The sequence below is a fragment of the Opisthorchis viverrini genome, assembly GCF_000715545.1.
Source record: "Opisthorchis viverrini unplaced genomic scaffold opera_v5_4, whole genome shotgun sequence".
Classification (NCBI taxonomy): domain Eukaryota; kingdom Metazoa; phylum Platyhelminthes; class Trematoda; order Opisthorchiida; family Opisthorchiidae; genus Opisthorchis; species Opisthorchis viverrini.
In genome coordinates, this window is record NW_008751660.1 from 1,854,548 (window position 1) to 1,871,018 (window position 16,471).

Consider the following 16,471-nt stretch of genomic DNA (forward strand, 5'->3'; position numbering starts at 1 on the left):
TGATGACATTGCTTAAATCTTCGAGTGCCTCTCTCTGGATTGTAGATGGCGAGTTCAGTAACTGCATACCCACGAGCATGACTTTCCGGAAGTCTGAGAATACAAAGGGCTTGCTATGTTCACAAATTTTCGGGGCATTCCCTGGTGGCAAGCGTGTCAAGAAGAACAGATCGTTCAATCAAGACGGATTTGCCTTGGAAATCCAGGAATATTAAAATCATGGGTCGTTTCTACGTATGACGTAGTTGTATCACCTGCTGGAGGGTGAAGGTTTATTCAACGCAACCCCTACCTTCCCGGAATCCCGCTTGCTGTTCTCGAGTCAGTGTTTCACGAGCCACCATAAGGTGGTGAAGCACAGATGGTGCCAACCATCTCATTACGACAGGGGTCAAGCTGGTCTTTATGTGGTTACTACACTCCATACGAGCCCACTTTTGTAAATGAGCACTATCACCGACTCTCCCAGTTTTCTGGGGCAGACTCCTTTTCCCCAATGCAGGCAAACAAGCATCAAACAAGCGCTAACTGAAGACTTCAACCCCATCTTTGAACAGCGTGGATGGGAGGTCCTCCGCATTAGAAGCTCGGTGGCGCTTGAGAGAACATATTTTGTCATAAACCTCTGAGGCCGTCCAGGTTTTTGCGTTAGTTGTAGGCTTCAGATATGAATGATAGCTGGTGCCCTTTATAATTGCTTTTTCGAACTATTGGACCCACAGATCGAGGCTCTCTTTGTTCAAGATGGTCGATCTGTTCTGATCCTTAATGTGTTCGCCCACCGGTAGCTTCCGGGGACCGGTCGCAAGGATCAACTTAGGTTATGCCGATGACTGAGTAGCTGGAGTGCGAATTTACTTACCTGAATGTCCGTTGTTCGAACCATACCTCTGTCTCTCGGCTTCCCGTGTCAGACTTGGGCAACCTGAGACTACTCCAGCCCTCGTGCTTACTTCTGGTGGTATGGCAGCAAGGCACCAAATGGTGGCTACAGCTTATTATTATGCGGATGTTATTTTTCTCCTATATGACGACAGTTTTTCTGGACAGACTAAGTAGGACATCGAAAGTGGTCCCTGATTCGGCACACAGTTTGAAACTTCAAAGTGTGAGATCGCACTTTAGGGTATCTTGCTCAGGTGTGTTCTTTTGTGACTTCATATTGAGTACCTCGTGTTCTTTGGTAGGTTCACTTATCTTGACAGCTGCATACGTGGTGGCTGAACCGTGACAGATGAAGTCAGTGTACGCCTCACCATGGTAAGAACAATATTTTCCAGCTTGCATCACCTTGGACTTCAGGAACGAATATCACTATTAAGGGGTAGTGTCTACATAATGACGGTGAGAGCGGGTCCTACTCTGTTGCTGTAATACTTGGCCCCTCCTGAAACATCTTCACACATTTGATCGACGTAATATGGCAAATGGCAACTGACTGAAGCGTGCACATGACGATCTGTGGGCGATTACTAGGATTCTTTCGAGCAATTAATAAAATTTACCAGGTTAAGGTAGTTGGGGCACATACTGCGTGTACACAAGTACGCCCTTTTTTCCACTCTAAATCCTTGTTGACCAATGTTTCGCAGAAGACAGGCCATGAAGTGGCAACGCGCAATGAAAGCAGTTATTGCCCAATTGGAAGCTGTGAGGTCTTCGAGCCCTCTTCTCTGCGATCCCTGTGATTCTGTTCGCGTACGGTTGAAAAATTTCCATAACATGACACAACCGATCCCAGTGGCGAGCTTGTTGCCACCTCTTATCCAGAATTCCTGGCTGCTGCTCGTGTGATGTATGTTGCGCTTGTATTGGGAGGTGACCAAAAAGAGTCTCCCCTTTTGTCACCCTTTCCCCGTGACTACTTTCAATGAAGTCATGCATTGGTGGTCAACATCGGTAAAATTCACCCTTGGTGGTTAATTCCATTTGTCAATCGTTTAATCGCACGCTTTTGTGATATTTTATTTCCAGATTGCTCGCTTCAGGACTCAGCCAAGCATATTCTCCTTCACCCAAGTAAAAGCTCACTCAATCAACCATCAGTTCACCCTATGTTCTATCACGTATGTCTCTATCTTCATTGTTCCCGAGTTCGTCCGCGTATCTAGATCAAGCTAGAGCATGAAATCCTACTTCATCCCAAGTATTTTGGCCCGAACCTGACTGAGACTGTGAAAGCGAAATTGTTCTCCGATGTAGAGGGAACTTGCTCGGGAAAGTAGGAAGTTCGTTATCGGAATTCACTATTTCACAGATATGGTTTCATAATTGCGGTCACAAATATTGAGCACATTGGGGCTGGCATAATCCAACCCAATCGAGGTTTCGTCCAGTATCATATAATCTATCGAGCAATTGTCTTTCGGCCTTTCAAAGGAGAGGTGGTGGATGCAATCGTCGCCCAGGTCAACAAAGTCGGGGTTTTTGCCGAAGCCGGACCATTGACTGTATTTATATCAAAATACGTATGTTTTCTTTTACTTTCACTAACAAGATTGTGCAGTCCATTCCTCCCAATATGAAGTTTGAAGGTGCAGACAATGCTCCTGAAGGCTTGGATGCTGATGAAGAGGAAGTAAGTTCCGCTAAATGACTAGCCTATGTTCAAATTCTCTTAATTTAGTTTAACGCCTCTTGGAATAAAGTCCACAACTGATTTTACATACTGCTTAATCGCCAATTCTTCAATATGATAACTTCAGGATTTGGTCTTTTTGTGTTCTACTCCCCATGCTATCACCAATTTTTTTGGAATCATTTGAAATCTTCATCAAAGCAGTGATGCCAGTTGAAAAACAGTGGCACTTAACTGTCTTGCAACCGTGGGGGCGAGACGGCCCAAGTGGTTGGAGCGCAGATTTACTGACCGGAAGGTCCGTGGTTCGAACCCGATCTTTGACACTCGACTTCCCCTGTCTAGGCTTGGGCAACCTGGCAGTATCCCAGCCCTCGTGCCTCCTTCATGTGGCATGGCAGCTAGGCACCGAAACGGTGCTACAGCTGAACGATTATTATTATTAATTATTATTATACTATTAAATCTATAATAGCGGTATGGATACTTCCATTTCAAGTCAGCAGCTTGGAAAAGTCGGTGTTCTCTTGACATAACATAATCAGCCAATCAGTTCAGAATTCTCTCGGCAGTACACTTGACGCCCTATTTCCGTGTTCGACGCAAGGCAACGGTTTGCCAATCATACTGTAATGGAATCCTCTACTTCCGTGTCCTTGAATGTATGATATAGCTGAGCAGTTCTTCGTCACAATAAGGAAATAAGAGGTCTAGTCATTGGAGCTTTGTTGATATAATTCCTTGCGAATCTATAGATTGAAAAGGTACATGCGGTTTTTCTGGAGGATAGGCTGCTGAAAACACATGAGAACCGCTCCGTATATCGAGTTGGGACTTGAATTCTTAATTTGTGGAAATATTTATCGACCCTTTGAATTTATCGGGTGAACCGATGGTTAACTGATAATGCCATGGAAGCCATAATATTGGCTGATAAGTTGCCTTTTTAAGTAGTTCAGATCGATACGAGATAATCTAAGGTTTGTTTGCTTACAATAGCACTAAGTATATATTATTATGTTCTTATTATTACATTATGTATTTGCTCTAACTGGACGTTAATAATGAGGGACGTGGGCGTGAATAAGAGTTTTCAGGATTACATATCCTCTGTATATCTGCCTGCTTGTCATGAAGGCTTTCACTGTAACTCCGAATATGAATACACTGGGAAAATAGTCCGCATGAGTGGCAGACGAATTCACTGATTTTTGCATCAGATGAAGTGATCAAAAACCCGCGCCAGTTTCTCAGGATAATGTAGCAACTTCCATCATGTTTGACATCTCTATTAGTAAGTATGGTTGATATTCAACCCGGAATATTTTTTGAAAAGGTCGAAATATACAAGAAGAGCCGACTTTCTCCAGGTAATGGTACTCTACTTTCGGTTCACTTCGTTCAGGAGCCGTAGCATCAATCCAAATTGACTTTATACACCTCTAAACAGATCTTGACCCACCATTTAATCGTCCTTTGGTTCAGAGAACAGTTAGATAGCGTTGGAAGACTACTTTGGTACGAATGCGTTGGTAGATTTGTTGGTATGCTCTATGCTAACCGGAGATCCCTCCATATCACTGTGATGCGTGGTCATTCATTGACAAGTGTAGCGACTCGCGTCTCCACCGCGGTTTTAGTCCTCTCTGGAAGGGAAATGGTTCGCGCGTAGCCGAGTGCGTCACCGCCTGTTGACCACTGCTTCTTATGTAAACTGGAAGGAATAAGGCCGACGATTAGCTCACCCTCAGCGCCGCATGAGGTACAAGTTTTTTTCAGTGCTTGCTTCGCCTAACAGGAGTCAGTTTTGTTAAGTCAAATGCTGTCATTCGGGTTCCACTCTCGGTGAACCGTACTTAGGTCTCCATGCACAAACTCCTGCCAGAAGTAGATCAAATCTGCTTTGTCTGCCAACTTGTTCATGTCTGAGTGACTTTATTCCTTCATCTATCTTCTCTCATCGTCTACAGAATCAAACGGTTCAAGTGGAAGACCGCATCCGCGTTCGCATCATCGGCCTCCGGGTAGATGCCAGCGACATAGTAAGTTTGTGTTTGCGAAATTCAGGATGACTGTACAATCATTTTTGACCGTATGTTGTGTTTCTGTAGCGCCAGAGTGATTGCGAAAGGTGCATACCCATTCTTAAAAGCTGGTCCAGTGACGACAGCCCCGTCTGTAAGTTCATTCCGAAGGGGAGAAGCACTGGACTCGAGCTTCGCCCTTATTCGTACTCTTCAGCAGTGCATATCCTTAGTTCGAACTCTGGGTATCTGACATATGATGTGAACGTGTTACCACTACTTCGCGCACACTGAACACACCTGAATTATCACCTTTTAACGGGAAAACGTGTTTTCATACTTGAGTAATCTGATTGGTTTGCCGGACGCCTCGGACGATTCAATATGCCGTTTTCTTACGTAGATCTAGAAGGGTCTGAAAGTATGCAACACCAATGTTCAACACTGTATCCTTTCCACATGTCTACAAACGTTTGCTTGGAAAAATGGAAGATATTTGAGTTGGTAATCCAGGAACTGTATACAAATAGGTTTATCTAGTCAGCGGAGCATTTCCCCACGAATTACTCAGCTGTTTCTTCTATCTCTGAGTGAACATTTGGATATCCTGACTGAATGAGCATCAGTGCACTGGTATATAGAGCCTCTTTTCCAATGCTGATTGCTACATTCACCGAGAAAGGTGTCGATAGCGTGATGGGCTTGGTTAGTGTTTAGTTATGGTTATAGAAATATACTCTGACAGGTAAAATACAGATCGACGAAGGCCTGATGTAACTTGATTCACCTGGTCACCAACTGGTCAAATCAACCCAGATGCAGTCCACCTGCGCTACTAGATTATCCTATCCGGGAAAATTAGCTATTTCTTTTAAATATTTGTCGTGAAAACAGAATTTAGGCCTTCGACGTTAGAAAGTACAGAATCACACCAACTCCTAAGGTGAGTGGGATTGTTTTCAAGTCCTTTGTTATTTAGGTTTATGGTATTTTGTGTCGTCGGAGAAAAATCCTTCACCGTTCATTCGGTTGGTTGCGTATGTATAGCCAAAATCCGCAGTTGTTATTTGTATCGGCTTGTCGGATGTCCCAAACAGCTTTGGTCCGTTAAAAGGTAGTTTAGCTCTTCCTGGCTACTGATTGTTTGTAACTAAAAGGTTCGCCACGAGCTGCAAGCGATTAGGACCGAATTTGTCCACCGATAATTCTTTTTATGCTATTCTGTCTTACCTTCAGATAACAGTAACATAGGGATTATTGAGCTGATGAAAACTAAAGTACGCAAGTGTAACCATACAAAGTGCGGAGACGGGATCAAGAACGTCAATTAATGCCTGACGACAATGTTCACTCTGCTGCAGGTCAACGCAGCTGATCTCAAAGTGTTTTTATTAAGGCGCCAATGAATTGTTTGCTTGCACAAGTTTGTGTTGTGCCTTTTCGACTTTGAAGAGATACTCGGTAAATACTCGGTGAATACTAATTCAGATCTACCAAATCCTTATGCTTTGGCAGCACCCTTTCCCTTATTGATTACACCTTTCGCGTTAGTTGCTATGTGCCTGGTCAGAGTGAAACATTTTCCATACGCCAACTTCTAGGACTAGCAAGCGTTCAGCTGTAGCATCCTTTCGGTGCCTAGCTGCCATGCCACGAGGGCTGGGATACTGCCAGGTTGCCCAAGCTTAGACAGGGGAAGTCGAGTGGCGGAGGTCGGATTCGAACCACGAACCTTCCGGTCACTAAATTCGCGATCTAACCACTTGGGCCATCTCGCCCCCTCTAGGAGTAGCAAAGGTAGGCTTTATCCTGCTTTACGTTGCAGATTCGTACAAGCAAAGCAGTTTCTGCGTAGTTTGGTAGTAGACATCCTAGGGATACTTGTTTTTAGGGCCGTTCGGTTGTTGATCCTCAGCCTGTCACTTGTTCTTAGGATGATTCCTGTGAACACTGTTCTCAGTGAATGGTCGACGTTTCTGGCCACTCCTGTGCGTCTCTTACAGGCACACTTAAATCGATAGATTTGCACACTTGTTTCCGTTAGTTTAATAATTTTTGTATTGCTAATAGAAGAGCTTGAGTAGAAATAACATGAGAAGAATCATTCGGTCAACAACTTCAGGTTTCCTAATAGTAAGTGTACGTTCTCAATACAGGCACTAGATTGTTCCCTCTATCAGGCTCGCTAAGTCTTTCACTCCTAGGTTCGGATTTCGTGTACCGTTCTGGACATAATCCTATCCCAGTGTCATGTTTATTATACTCACTAACACCCATACTGTGCTTTGTTTTGTTGAGGTGGACAAACGAAACCAGATACTTCGGATTTTAGGACAGGTTGGTCGCATCCGGAGCATTTGTTTAGGTGGGTAGGTTCCCTTCATGCCGGGTACCATGTGTGCGGTCCCTTGGGAGCGGATTCTGGCTACTGCTCTTCGAGCAATTCTTTCATCAGTCATTACGCACTTTCTGTGAAACGTAAGCGAAATGTCATCGTTCCATTTACTCTCCGTTCTGTTTGACTTCTCCGATTACTGAAATGCACTTGATTACACATCCTCGTTCGCACAGAGCTGCTTCAATAAAAAATTTTATGGAGTTCATGAGAGGCTTGTACCCCACAGGATTGTGCTTGTGGACTGTGAGGGGAATTCAAAATTCCAACCGTGAATTCTGTTGTGCAGTTTAGGTCAATGTTGGTTTGTTGCTCCTGGAAGTCCTTGTTGACATTCATCAACAATGAGCACCACAGTGATCTGTGTGAGAGTTTAAACCCATAAGCTCGACCGTAGCTAAACATCCTGCCTCTCAGCTACGGGTGGCTGACCAGAAACACTTAGACAGGATATATGGTGTAAATTTTTGCTGGTGTCTACTTCTAATTTGTACGCGGGATGGGTGGTCACATTTGTTTTGCGCTGTCACTTCCAAAGCGTTTTCCTCTCTTGTTAGTTTGCTGTGGGCACTCTTATGGATGACTATCTCGGTGAGTTATCGTCGTCAAACTCCTTCCTAATGCATTCGGGCCGATTTCTTCAAAATGACAGTTTATAGTTCACAGTCATCAGGTCCAAATGCTGCATTACTGACATCTCAGTTAACTGTTAATCGGGATGCTTGTTTTTCTATCCTGAGTCTTCAACTGTGCTAACTTTTTAATATGCATGCCAGAAATGCACTGTAGCACTGTGTTTCGCGCTGAACTTTTTGGACCAAAATACAAAACGAGTCTCGGTCCATTCACAGCATTAGGTGATTAAGTCAAACAGCTGATTGCGTTTCACTGGTCCAATGGGGGAAAGTGAGGTAGTCCAGAGACTTATCTTTTCAAGGTAGCACTACTCATTTTCGACAGTGCAGCCTCTCCAGTTGACGAGTTCTCACTAGAAGGCTTACAGATAGAGTACTGGACTAGTGTGCCAAAGTTTACGGGTTTTAAGCTGCCTTTCCAGTGAACAAGTCCCCCTAGAAGGCTTACAGATAGAGTACTGGACTAGTGTGCCAAAGTTTACGGGTTTTAAGCTACTCATTGGTTCGGGATATATGCCCTGTTGTTGGATCCGTGCAATGCTGGAATAGATTGCAGCACCCCTCTTTTTCACCGCAATTGGATGTAACCTAACGTGATAGAAACTGAAACCGTCAGGCTTTCCTTCATACCTAATTAAGCGGACAGTGGGTTCGGTAGACGAGACGACATACTTAGTTAACTAACATACCTACATAACATTAACGAATTTGACTCGGCTTGAAAACAGTTTCTCGAGGAGAGTTTAAGTTTAACAAAGGGTTTTTAGGCCGAGCGTTGGTATCATTTCCGTGGAATGGGTCTTGCCTATATTGTTACTTTCTGCGCACAGTATGGCTTTTTATACCATCGCCTGACTCGTTTTCTCTCGGTCCTGTGTACGCCCTTTTTTCATTTTCAAGTTCTATAAACTCTCTATTCCCTCTTTTCAGGTCCTTGTGTGTGATTGCGGATACTCTTCCCTGCGGTCTGCCAAACTAGATGGGCCTTCTGTTTTGTACATATTGTGTCCTACTCCTTGTAATAAAATTGTGAATAAACTGTTTTTGGCATTATTGCTAAGTATCATGCTATGGCAGTGGGACAGAATATCTAAATAGCTTTTTCAAAATGTCCTCACGAGTTCTTCCCTGTCCCGTGATGGACCATCAGCCGTTCTATTCAGTATAGCTGTTTCGGTCGGTCACTGCTTTCCCATGAGAATTGAACGAAAAATCGATTGTCCGACCAGTAACCGGTTGCGTAAACTGTTTCGGAGTGTTAGTATCAAATATGTTTATCGAAAGTGAACTGTTGGATGAACCGGACGACACACTAATGACCGAAAGACAAGGGAACCGATCAATTAGACTACGCTCCAGTATGCTGGTTTTCTACACCCATGTTCGCTTCCAGAACAGCTGTGGACGACTAGTTATCTATTGGCCTTCACGAGATGCCACACATCATAGAACATCGTCAGATATACATACTGTATGAATCTCAACAGAGGACCTGCACTATAAAAATTGCCGTCCAGCTCAGATGGGCGACAAGGTGAACAAAGGTTGAACGGACTCTCGCTTTTGCGTGACACGCGTGATAGGCTAGTTTGGAACCACTAGATTGTATGCGGAAGTGGATACCTAGTTTGAAGTGTAAGCAATTCTCACTGTATTTCTGCTTATCTCAGATATGAATTCCAAATGCCGCGGTGTAAATATGGTAGTAAAGAAAGGCTGAACATGGATATATGTCAAAGTGATGATGTATTCGTTTATTCTAATTTAAGGGAAGCGATTCGATACAAACAATAAGATATTACAACGGTTGCCATTGGCACGTTCTGTGAAATTGCAATAGCACTGTTGGCGTCTAAGAAAACAGCGGATGCTTTTAAAGACTATCCAGTGAGTAATACGACAGCTAAAAGTCCAAATTATTGATGGTCATTTCGGCAAACATGTTATCAGCTCACAAAATACAACCATCTCACAGCGAAATTAAGTCAACTTTCTGTTGAGGTGCTTAAACCCATGGCCATGCTTTGGGTTGCCACACTGCTGCTTATAATCCTCACAGTGACCCAGAGCTCTTGTCAACAGGCTTTTCAAAGTAGTGGCAGCGCGCTAAACCACACCCTCGTGATGCCAATTTGATAGGCCGGTTGTCATTCTGGGAGAGAAAAGAGTTCGGCAGCTACAGACAAGGCCAACTACTTTGATTTTGACGTACTGGTTATTTCGACACAACAACACAGTCCAGCTCGTGCCCTTGCACCACTGCACAGTGGGGACTCGTGTGGAACCGGTGACAGGTGCTGAAAATTGAAAGCTGGTTCGGTTGCCCACCATCGAGTTCTCGTCCGTGGAAACGTCACAAGTTTGGTCGCCCAATTGGACCACGCTGATGGTTTCCGTTTGTTTTACCTGAGTCAACACCTCCGACACACTCCACCCAGCATGATGCAGATAAAATTGGCCAAGCGAAGAATTTCAGCATCTGCTGGCGCCAACAAGAGTAACAGTGACCCTTGCGCCTGGCTGGCACACTAACCGCACTGTTCGTGAGATTAGAGTAATAGTTTCCTGTCGATCGCATCAAAACCAGATCACATGTCCACCACTGACAAACACCTGGACGAATAGTCATCTATTGGTCTTGATCAAACTGTTGAACAGACAGCTCCACATTTGTCAGATTCTGAAGTCTATAGCGCCCGGTTCCAACAAACCGCAGATCGCATCGTATCAATGGAATCCGCTTTTGACAATTGACCCGCCATTTACCCGAGGGTTGCAAACTGGCATCACGACACCCTATTGCCTATGGATATCCAGGCCTCCAGAACATTTCCACACAGGTGGAAATCTATCTCCCGATGCCGTCGTCAGCTAGCCCATCGGGTGCTGACCAACCGAAGACATCCGCCGAGCCAACCACTCGCCAAGCAGACCCTATACCACCAAAGGCCGAAAGATGTAACGTCCGCTGTGCTCCAATGGTTGTGGAAGGAACTATACATAGGTAATTGCAGAATACATCTAGACACCGAACAGTTCTAGAAACAGGCGCCCTCTGTTCCAAAACACGTGGATAGCTGGCCAAGTCTCGCAGTGCTGCCATCCATCTTAAGTTTGATTGAGCCAATTGCATTTTAGGAATTTGTTCGTACGGTCCGTTTAATGGACAATTCGTCTCCAAATTTGGACAAGCTCACGCCGAGGATGCTTCGCCAGTTCAATACCAATGCCCTCGATGGGTATTTCAAATTACCATTGTTATCTGGGGCTTATTCACCAAATTTGTGCCGTGCCTGTATTTCTCTGGTTCCGATAGTCCTAAATCCGGCTTTACCGTGTCGTCCTTTCTTTTTCGATGCTGGTCACTGGAGTCACAGCTTGCATCTGTCTCACTCCAGTTTCCATCTCTTCATCGAGATGGTTTTTGGAAGCTACCTCGCTGTTACACGCTCCGACTTATCACTCTTCAGTGACTATTTCTAACCTCAATTCAGCTCTTGTGGGTATTTCCAAGTTATTCCATTCGGTTTAACTTGATAATTTCCAGATCTGCCGAGGCATTTGGGACACAGCCTCACTTAGTTCGATACGTCGCTTAGTCCTTTGAGAATCCTGTATCAGTCCTTTCCTACTCCGAGGTATGAAGCAGGGAGATCCACTCTCTCCTCGATATTATTCGTCATAGCAATGGTTGAGGTTCTGATATTTGTGGATGCCGCAACTAGACTACCAGTTCCATGGCACAGTGATTGGTTCTGCCTTCGCTGACGACCGGGCCGAGTGTACAAAAAGTCAGACTCGCCCTAAAGTTACTGAGTTCGAGTTGATAATGATGATGCATTCGTGAAATACGAAAGCAATGCTTGTATGTGGGCAGAAGACGTCGGGCAACCGTGGTCTCTGTCGAACCTTTGTGCTTTGATAAGAAACTCATGACTCCTCTCAGTTCGACAGAAACTATGACATCTATGGGCATCCCGTTCACTTTCAATGGGAAAGGAGTCCGCAACAACAGACAGCAGCTCGATGAGGTGACGCACGATCCTTTGGAGACACATCGAAGAATGGAAATCAGAAGAAACTACCCTATGCCGAGCCTGACAACCGCTCGTGCTCAACAAGCCCCACCGAAACACGCCCAAAACTTTGGACAGGCGGTTTATTCGTGTATACCGAAAGACACTCCAATCAGCTACATCCACGCCGGTAAACAGCATGAGGGACTTGGTATCCAAAGCCTGAATTTAACCATTTTGATTCAGCGAAGGCTGCCTATGGAAAAGCTGTCTACCTAGTGCTAAGTACCAGAAAATGTGGTCAGCGATTCCGCATTTGCCAAGGTTGTTCGCGATCTCGCCTTTCCGATCCGAGTCCAAAGTGTGAACGAAGGAATAAATAGCGCCTGCTTGGGACGACACCTTGCACAACAGCGTTGGTGGTCGCAGTTTGCGAAGGGTGGGCGCTTCGCCTTTCTCGAATCCGTTACTTTTATTTTGTCGGGTATTTATTCAGCCCCGGTACAACCTGCTTAGGACGAGAGTTAGAAGTTCCCGGTATGGTCTTGGCGATCAGACGATCTTCTGTCGTGGAGACTGTGGTGAACCGGAGAGTTTGGTGCATATTTTTCAGTCCTGCCTGATGTGCTCCTTATAACCAGGCTCCAAGGGAACTCGTAAAACGTCTCCGTCCTTGGATAATTGGGAGCGCCTACTTTAATGTCTTTCATCAATGCTTTTCGGGAGCTGCAAGCAATTGTGATAGATGCAGGCATATTCTTAGGTGGGTGAGGAGTGGCTGTGAAATGAGAAGAAGCAGAAGTACGGTGCTGATGATTGTTCCCTTGCCATCATCTCAGCCCTATGTGCAATTGACTCTGATGTCGACCTTTTGGTTCACCAACCGGTGATCACTTGATATCGAGGATTCTCCTTTCGTCAATCCGCCTAGGCTTTGACTGATCTGGGTCACAGTCAATGAATTTTTATTACTGACTGTTTGGAGCTCTCCACTTAATTGGGACACTTTCGTGCGTGGTACATGACACTGATTGTTCATTCTGTCATCGACTTTCACACCTGACTTTGTATAGCGGGCACGTCGTGACTGATGTGCGGGTTTCCATTGTGCTGCGGGTTGCTGCGCTCTGAAGAGCATTCAGAGTTTTCAGCAACCTTTATGAAAGCGTTCAGTACTGTTGATCTTTTCTTCAGTGTCCAATCCCTAAGCGTGCTTCCATATCAGGCATACATACGTTGAAGGTCATCTCACCTAACTGGAAACTATTGATCACACACTTTCGAATGGAAATTCCTCCTCGTTCTAATATAATGTTCTGTTCATCCCTCCATATCTATCAGTCGCATTTATTTTTTGTGACTGATCCTTCAAAAATAAACGATTTTAGTGGTAATAGTGTCGAATTAGTGATCAGCCTCTCATCATCGACGAAAAGCCGCCACCTTGACGCGGTAGTCTGGTTTGGGTTCTGAAGTGATTCCATGGAATAGACTGGCTAGAACTTTGTCACAAGTAGCAATCATGCCAAGAAGGCCGATTTGGAACAATCAGACGAAGAACAGCGAGTCATCGATATCCCACTCCTAGGCAGTTCATAGGTGAAAGTATGCTGCAGGAGAATGTGAGTACAGTACGTTTTCCCCCCGGGATGTCCATAGTTACGGACGGACTGATAAAAGTCGGTACTAAAGTTCACAAACTCCGAATGCCGAACAGTTGACCGTGAACGCCGGTAAATTCTCCTCTACGGCCGAAATACATTCATAATCTACGGACCAAATGGGACTAAAAACGCATCTGCTATGTGTAGTAACATCACGAGTGATGTGTTCTAATGTGTGTGATGTGTTACTAATGGAGCCCTTGGGCTGGGTCAATAGCCCCAGTTAGTCACCGGCTACGAGTACGATTCTCCAACAAAACCTTACAACCTACTGCCTTTCGAGTCAGACTTTTGAGTCAAAGGCTATGGTAAGGATACGGGAACAAAACTCTGCTTTCTCCCAGTGCTTTGTGGGTCGGATTTTAAATCAAGGGCTTAAGGTGGATTACCTCACACAAAACCCTTTTTCCGATTTGGGAAAGCTGGAAGTATAATGGCCTTATGGAGTTCTTTGTTCATTGGCTCTCGTTTATACCTTCCCACTCATCAAACTGTGAACTATAGTCAGTCCGTCTTCCTTGTCTAAACCGTTGCCCGGACACAGTAAATTGTCGGATGAGCTCACCACGTTCAGCAGTTTGAGACAAGGCCTCCCTTCCCATCATTCCTCTCCAGTTTTGTTAGTGATGTGCTGCTTGGAACAGTTCTACCTACATCTGATTGAAGTGGTCCTGGGCTGTTTGTTCACAAACATTGAATACGTAGACGATATTGCTGCACTCTTTTTGAACTCCCCAAAGATGCAGAACATTCTAAATGATCTAAGTAATTCCGCCAAACGAGCTACTGTGCGCTCCGCGCCCACAAAATGTAAGGTGCTGCTAGAAGACTGGGTGGGAACAAACCCGAATCTCTTGCCTACAGGCCAGCCAATCGACTTGGTAGATAAATTTGCTTACCAGGGTGGTCAAATAAGTTTCGGTGGACTAGATGTTGATGATATAACTTTTCGAGTCAGGCTAACCAGTGCAGCTTACTCCAACCTCCCGCACCTATGGCTCCGGCGTGACGTTAGTTTTTCAGCCATTGATAAAGTACACACTGTGAACGTGCAGCCCACACTGCTTCATTCACACAAAATGCATGAAAACTCTCGGTGTTTGACGATCGGCGTCACCAGTCACCCATTTTGTCAAGTAAATAAACTGATACAGTGCGAATTATGTAACTGTGCCATTGCCCGCGGTGCTAAGCTGCATCTCTCCGCACCTAGCTACCACACGGTTACAACAAACATGCAAACAGACAACGAAGAATGACGCTTCCGCTTTATATTCTACTGGTCGGTGAAACATGTTATTTTATTGGTCCTAAAAAGCGAACTCCTCAGATAAAGCCACTCTGTCTAGATCCCTCGACTACTCACTACCGGACAAAAAAGTCGCCATATGTGACTTTGTCCATATTTATCATTTAGCCAGTGTCTTTACTTCTTGGGTGAATTATCGTAAGTTGAAGGTAGTCAAAGATATAACCGTGAGATTGTTTGCCTATTTTCCGATTGCTGTACAGGACACCTTTGTCGGTCGACTGCAGGGTATTCCGATATCGAAAATTTGTCCAAAATATAATTAGAGGCTGGTCTGGTTGACTCGAATGCAATTCAAATGAATCTCTTGTTTACGACATTTCCAATCAGATGTTACAAGGAAAACGCCTCAGTTTCCATTTTGTCCAAAATTCGGGGCACATGTGTGTTTTTGCTCGCTATGATATGCATAAAATTGTCATTTCCCCAAACGAAGGCAGCAGTCACTCTACGTCCCTTGGCTCTAAGGCACACGCTCATCCTGTCCAAAACGCACACTTTTCACTACTGATACAAAATAAGTAACCTAATTTTAAACGACATCCAATGAAGGCAGCCCTGAGAAATCTTCCAAGGAGTGAGTTGAGAACGGGACAGGGAAGCGCAACTGTGTTGTGACACTATATGGGACACTAAGGTAAGTCGGAAATATTCCCGACTTTCTAACCCCATGACTGCAAGACAGAAGGCTACAAGTCATGGATATACTGTATACTCGTGTTCTCTACGATCTACAATGTCGGCTGGTAATTCTAAAAATGGATGAAGTAGCTATTCTATGTACTGATGAGTTTCTTAAAATTGTTAAATTCGATCATCCAAAAATGGAGTCCACGCTTGCCTCAATTTTCGCGAAATCCAGAGTTTAATGTCTGATAAAGTGAGCATCAGATGTTAAAGGACGCCAGTTTGCATTGTAGACGATATATATTACGGTACATACTGCTAAATGAGAATTCCCTGAAGAGCTTCCTATTAGCACAGCGGTCTGTAGCAAACGTTACGCCCCATTTTTCGATAAGGCTTCTTATCTACAATCCCTTCAGACTTTAGGTGATTTTGTTCTTCGAGAACGAATTTTATTCCTACTCAGTCTAAAACCCTCCTAACCTGGTTAAACAATGATGTCTGGCTGAAACACGAAGGGATAAAACTGAGTGTTCAGTTTTTCCACCTACCGCAATATACAGATTTGACCCTAAATTTATCCTTCGAAATACTAATAATTTAGCGTCATTTACCATTTGATGTTTGCTCAAATTAGCATATCTTTATGCCGGTCACTTTTTTTTAGTGTTTTGTGCATCCGACGCAGTATGCCGGTCCTTTTTTTTTAGTGTTTTGTGCATCCGACGCAGGTGGAAACAAGCTATAAACAAGTTCCTCTTGTCTAGGTTGATCTTGGGCGTACACTAAGCCCGTCATTTTATGGCCCGTGTCTACAACAGACTTTACCATGTGAGAGTCCCAGTGTGTCGTGAGATGCGGTAATTAAAAAGCGATCCAGGAATGTTTCAGCATACGATGAAAGTATGCACGAGTGTGGCGATTAATTCAAATGGTTTCTGTGGTAATTTTACAGGCTCTTCTTAGTCGATTTCACTCGTTGGCGCCTTTTTAGGTAACGGTTTGCCTGCACTCAAATCAGTCGGAGGATAATTAGAGATCCTGATGATTTTCCTTTGGTAAATATGACTCACTTAAACTAGATCACAAACAACGTGAGCGCAAGGATTCTCTTCATCGAAATCAACATCCACTCTGTAGGATTGAGAGTGAGATGGGAGTGAAAATTCAATCAAACGACACTGACTGGTTCGTCCTATTACATATATTTTACCATCTCCAAA

General features: G+C 44.4%; 1 protein-coding gene across 1 annotated transcript; it reads left to right on the plus strand.

Moving 5' to 3' along the window:
* Nucleotides 1-2,104: 2,104 nt before the first annotated feature.
* On the plus strand, nt 2,105-11,927 carry T265_00433 (hypothetical protein; the record flags this gene model as incomplete). Its single annotated transcript, XM_009164206.1, has 7 exons — nt 2,105-2,221; nt 2,258-2,468; nt 2,507-2,578; nt 4,549-4,620; nt 7,555-7,588; nt 10,450-10,636; nt 11,579-11,927. 5 exons carry the CDS (start codon nt 2,522-2,524, stop codon nt 11,925-11,927), a joined length of 699 nt encoding a protein of 232 aa, XP_009162470.1.
* Nucleotides 11,928-16,471: the final 4,544 nt, after the last annotated feature.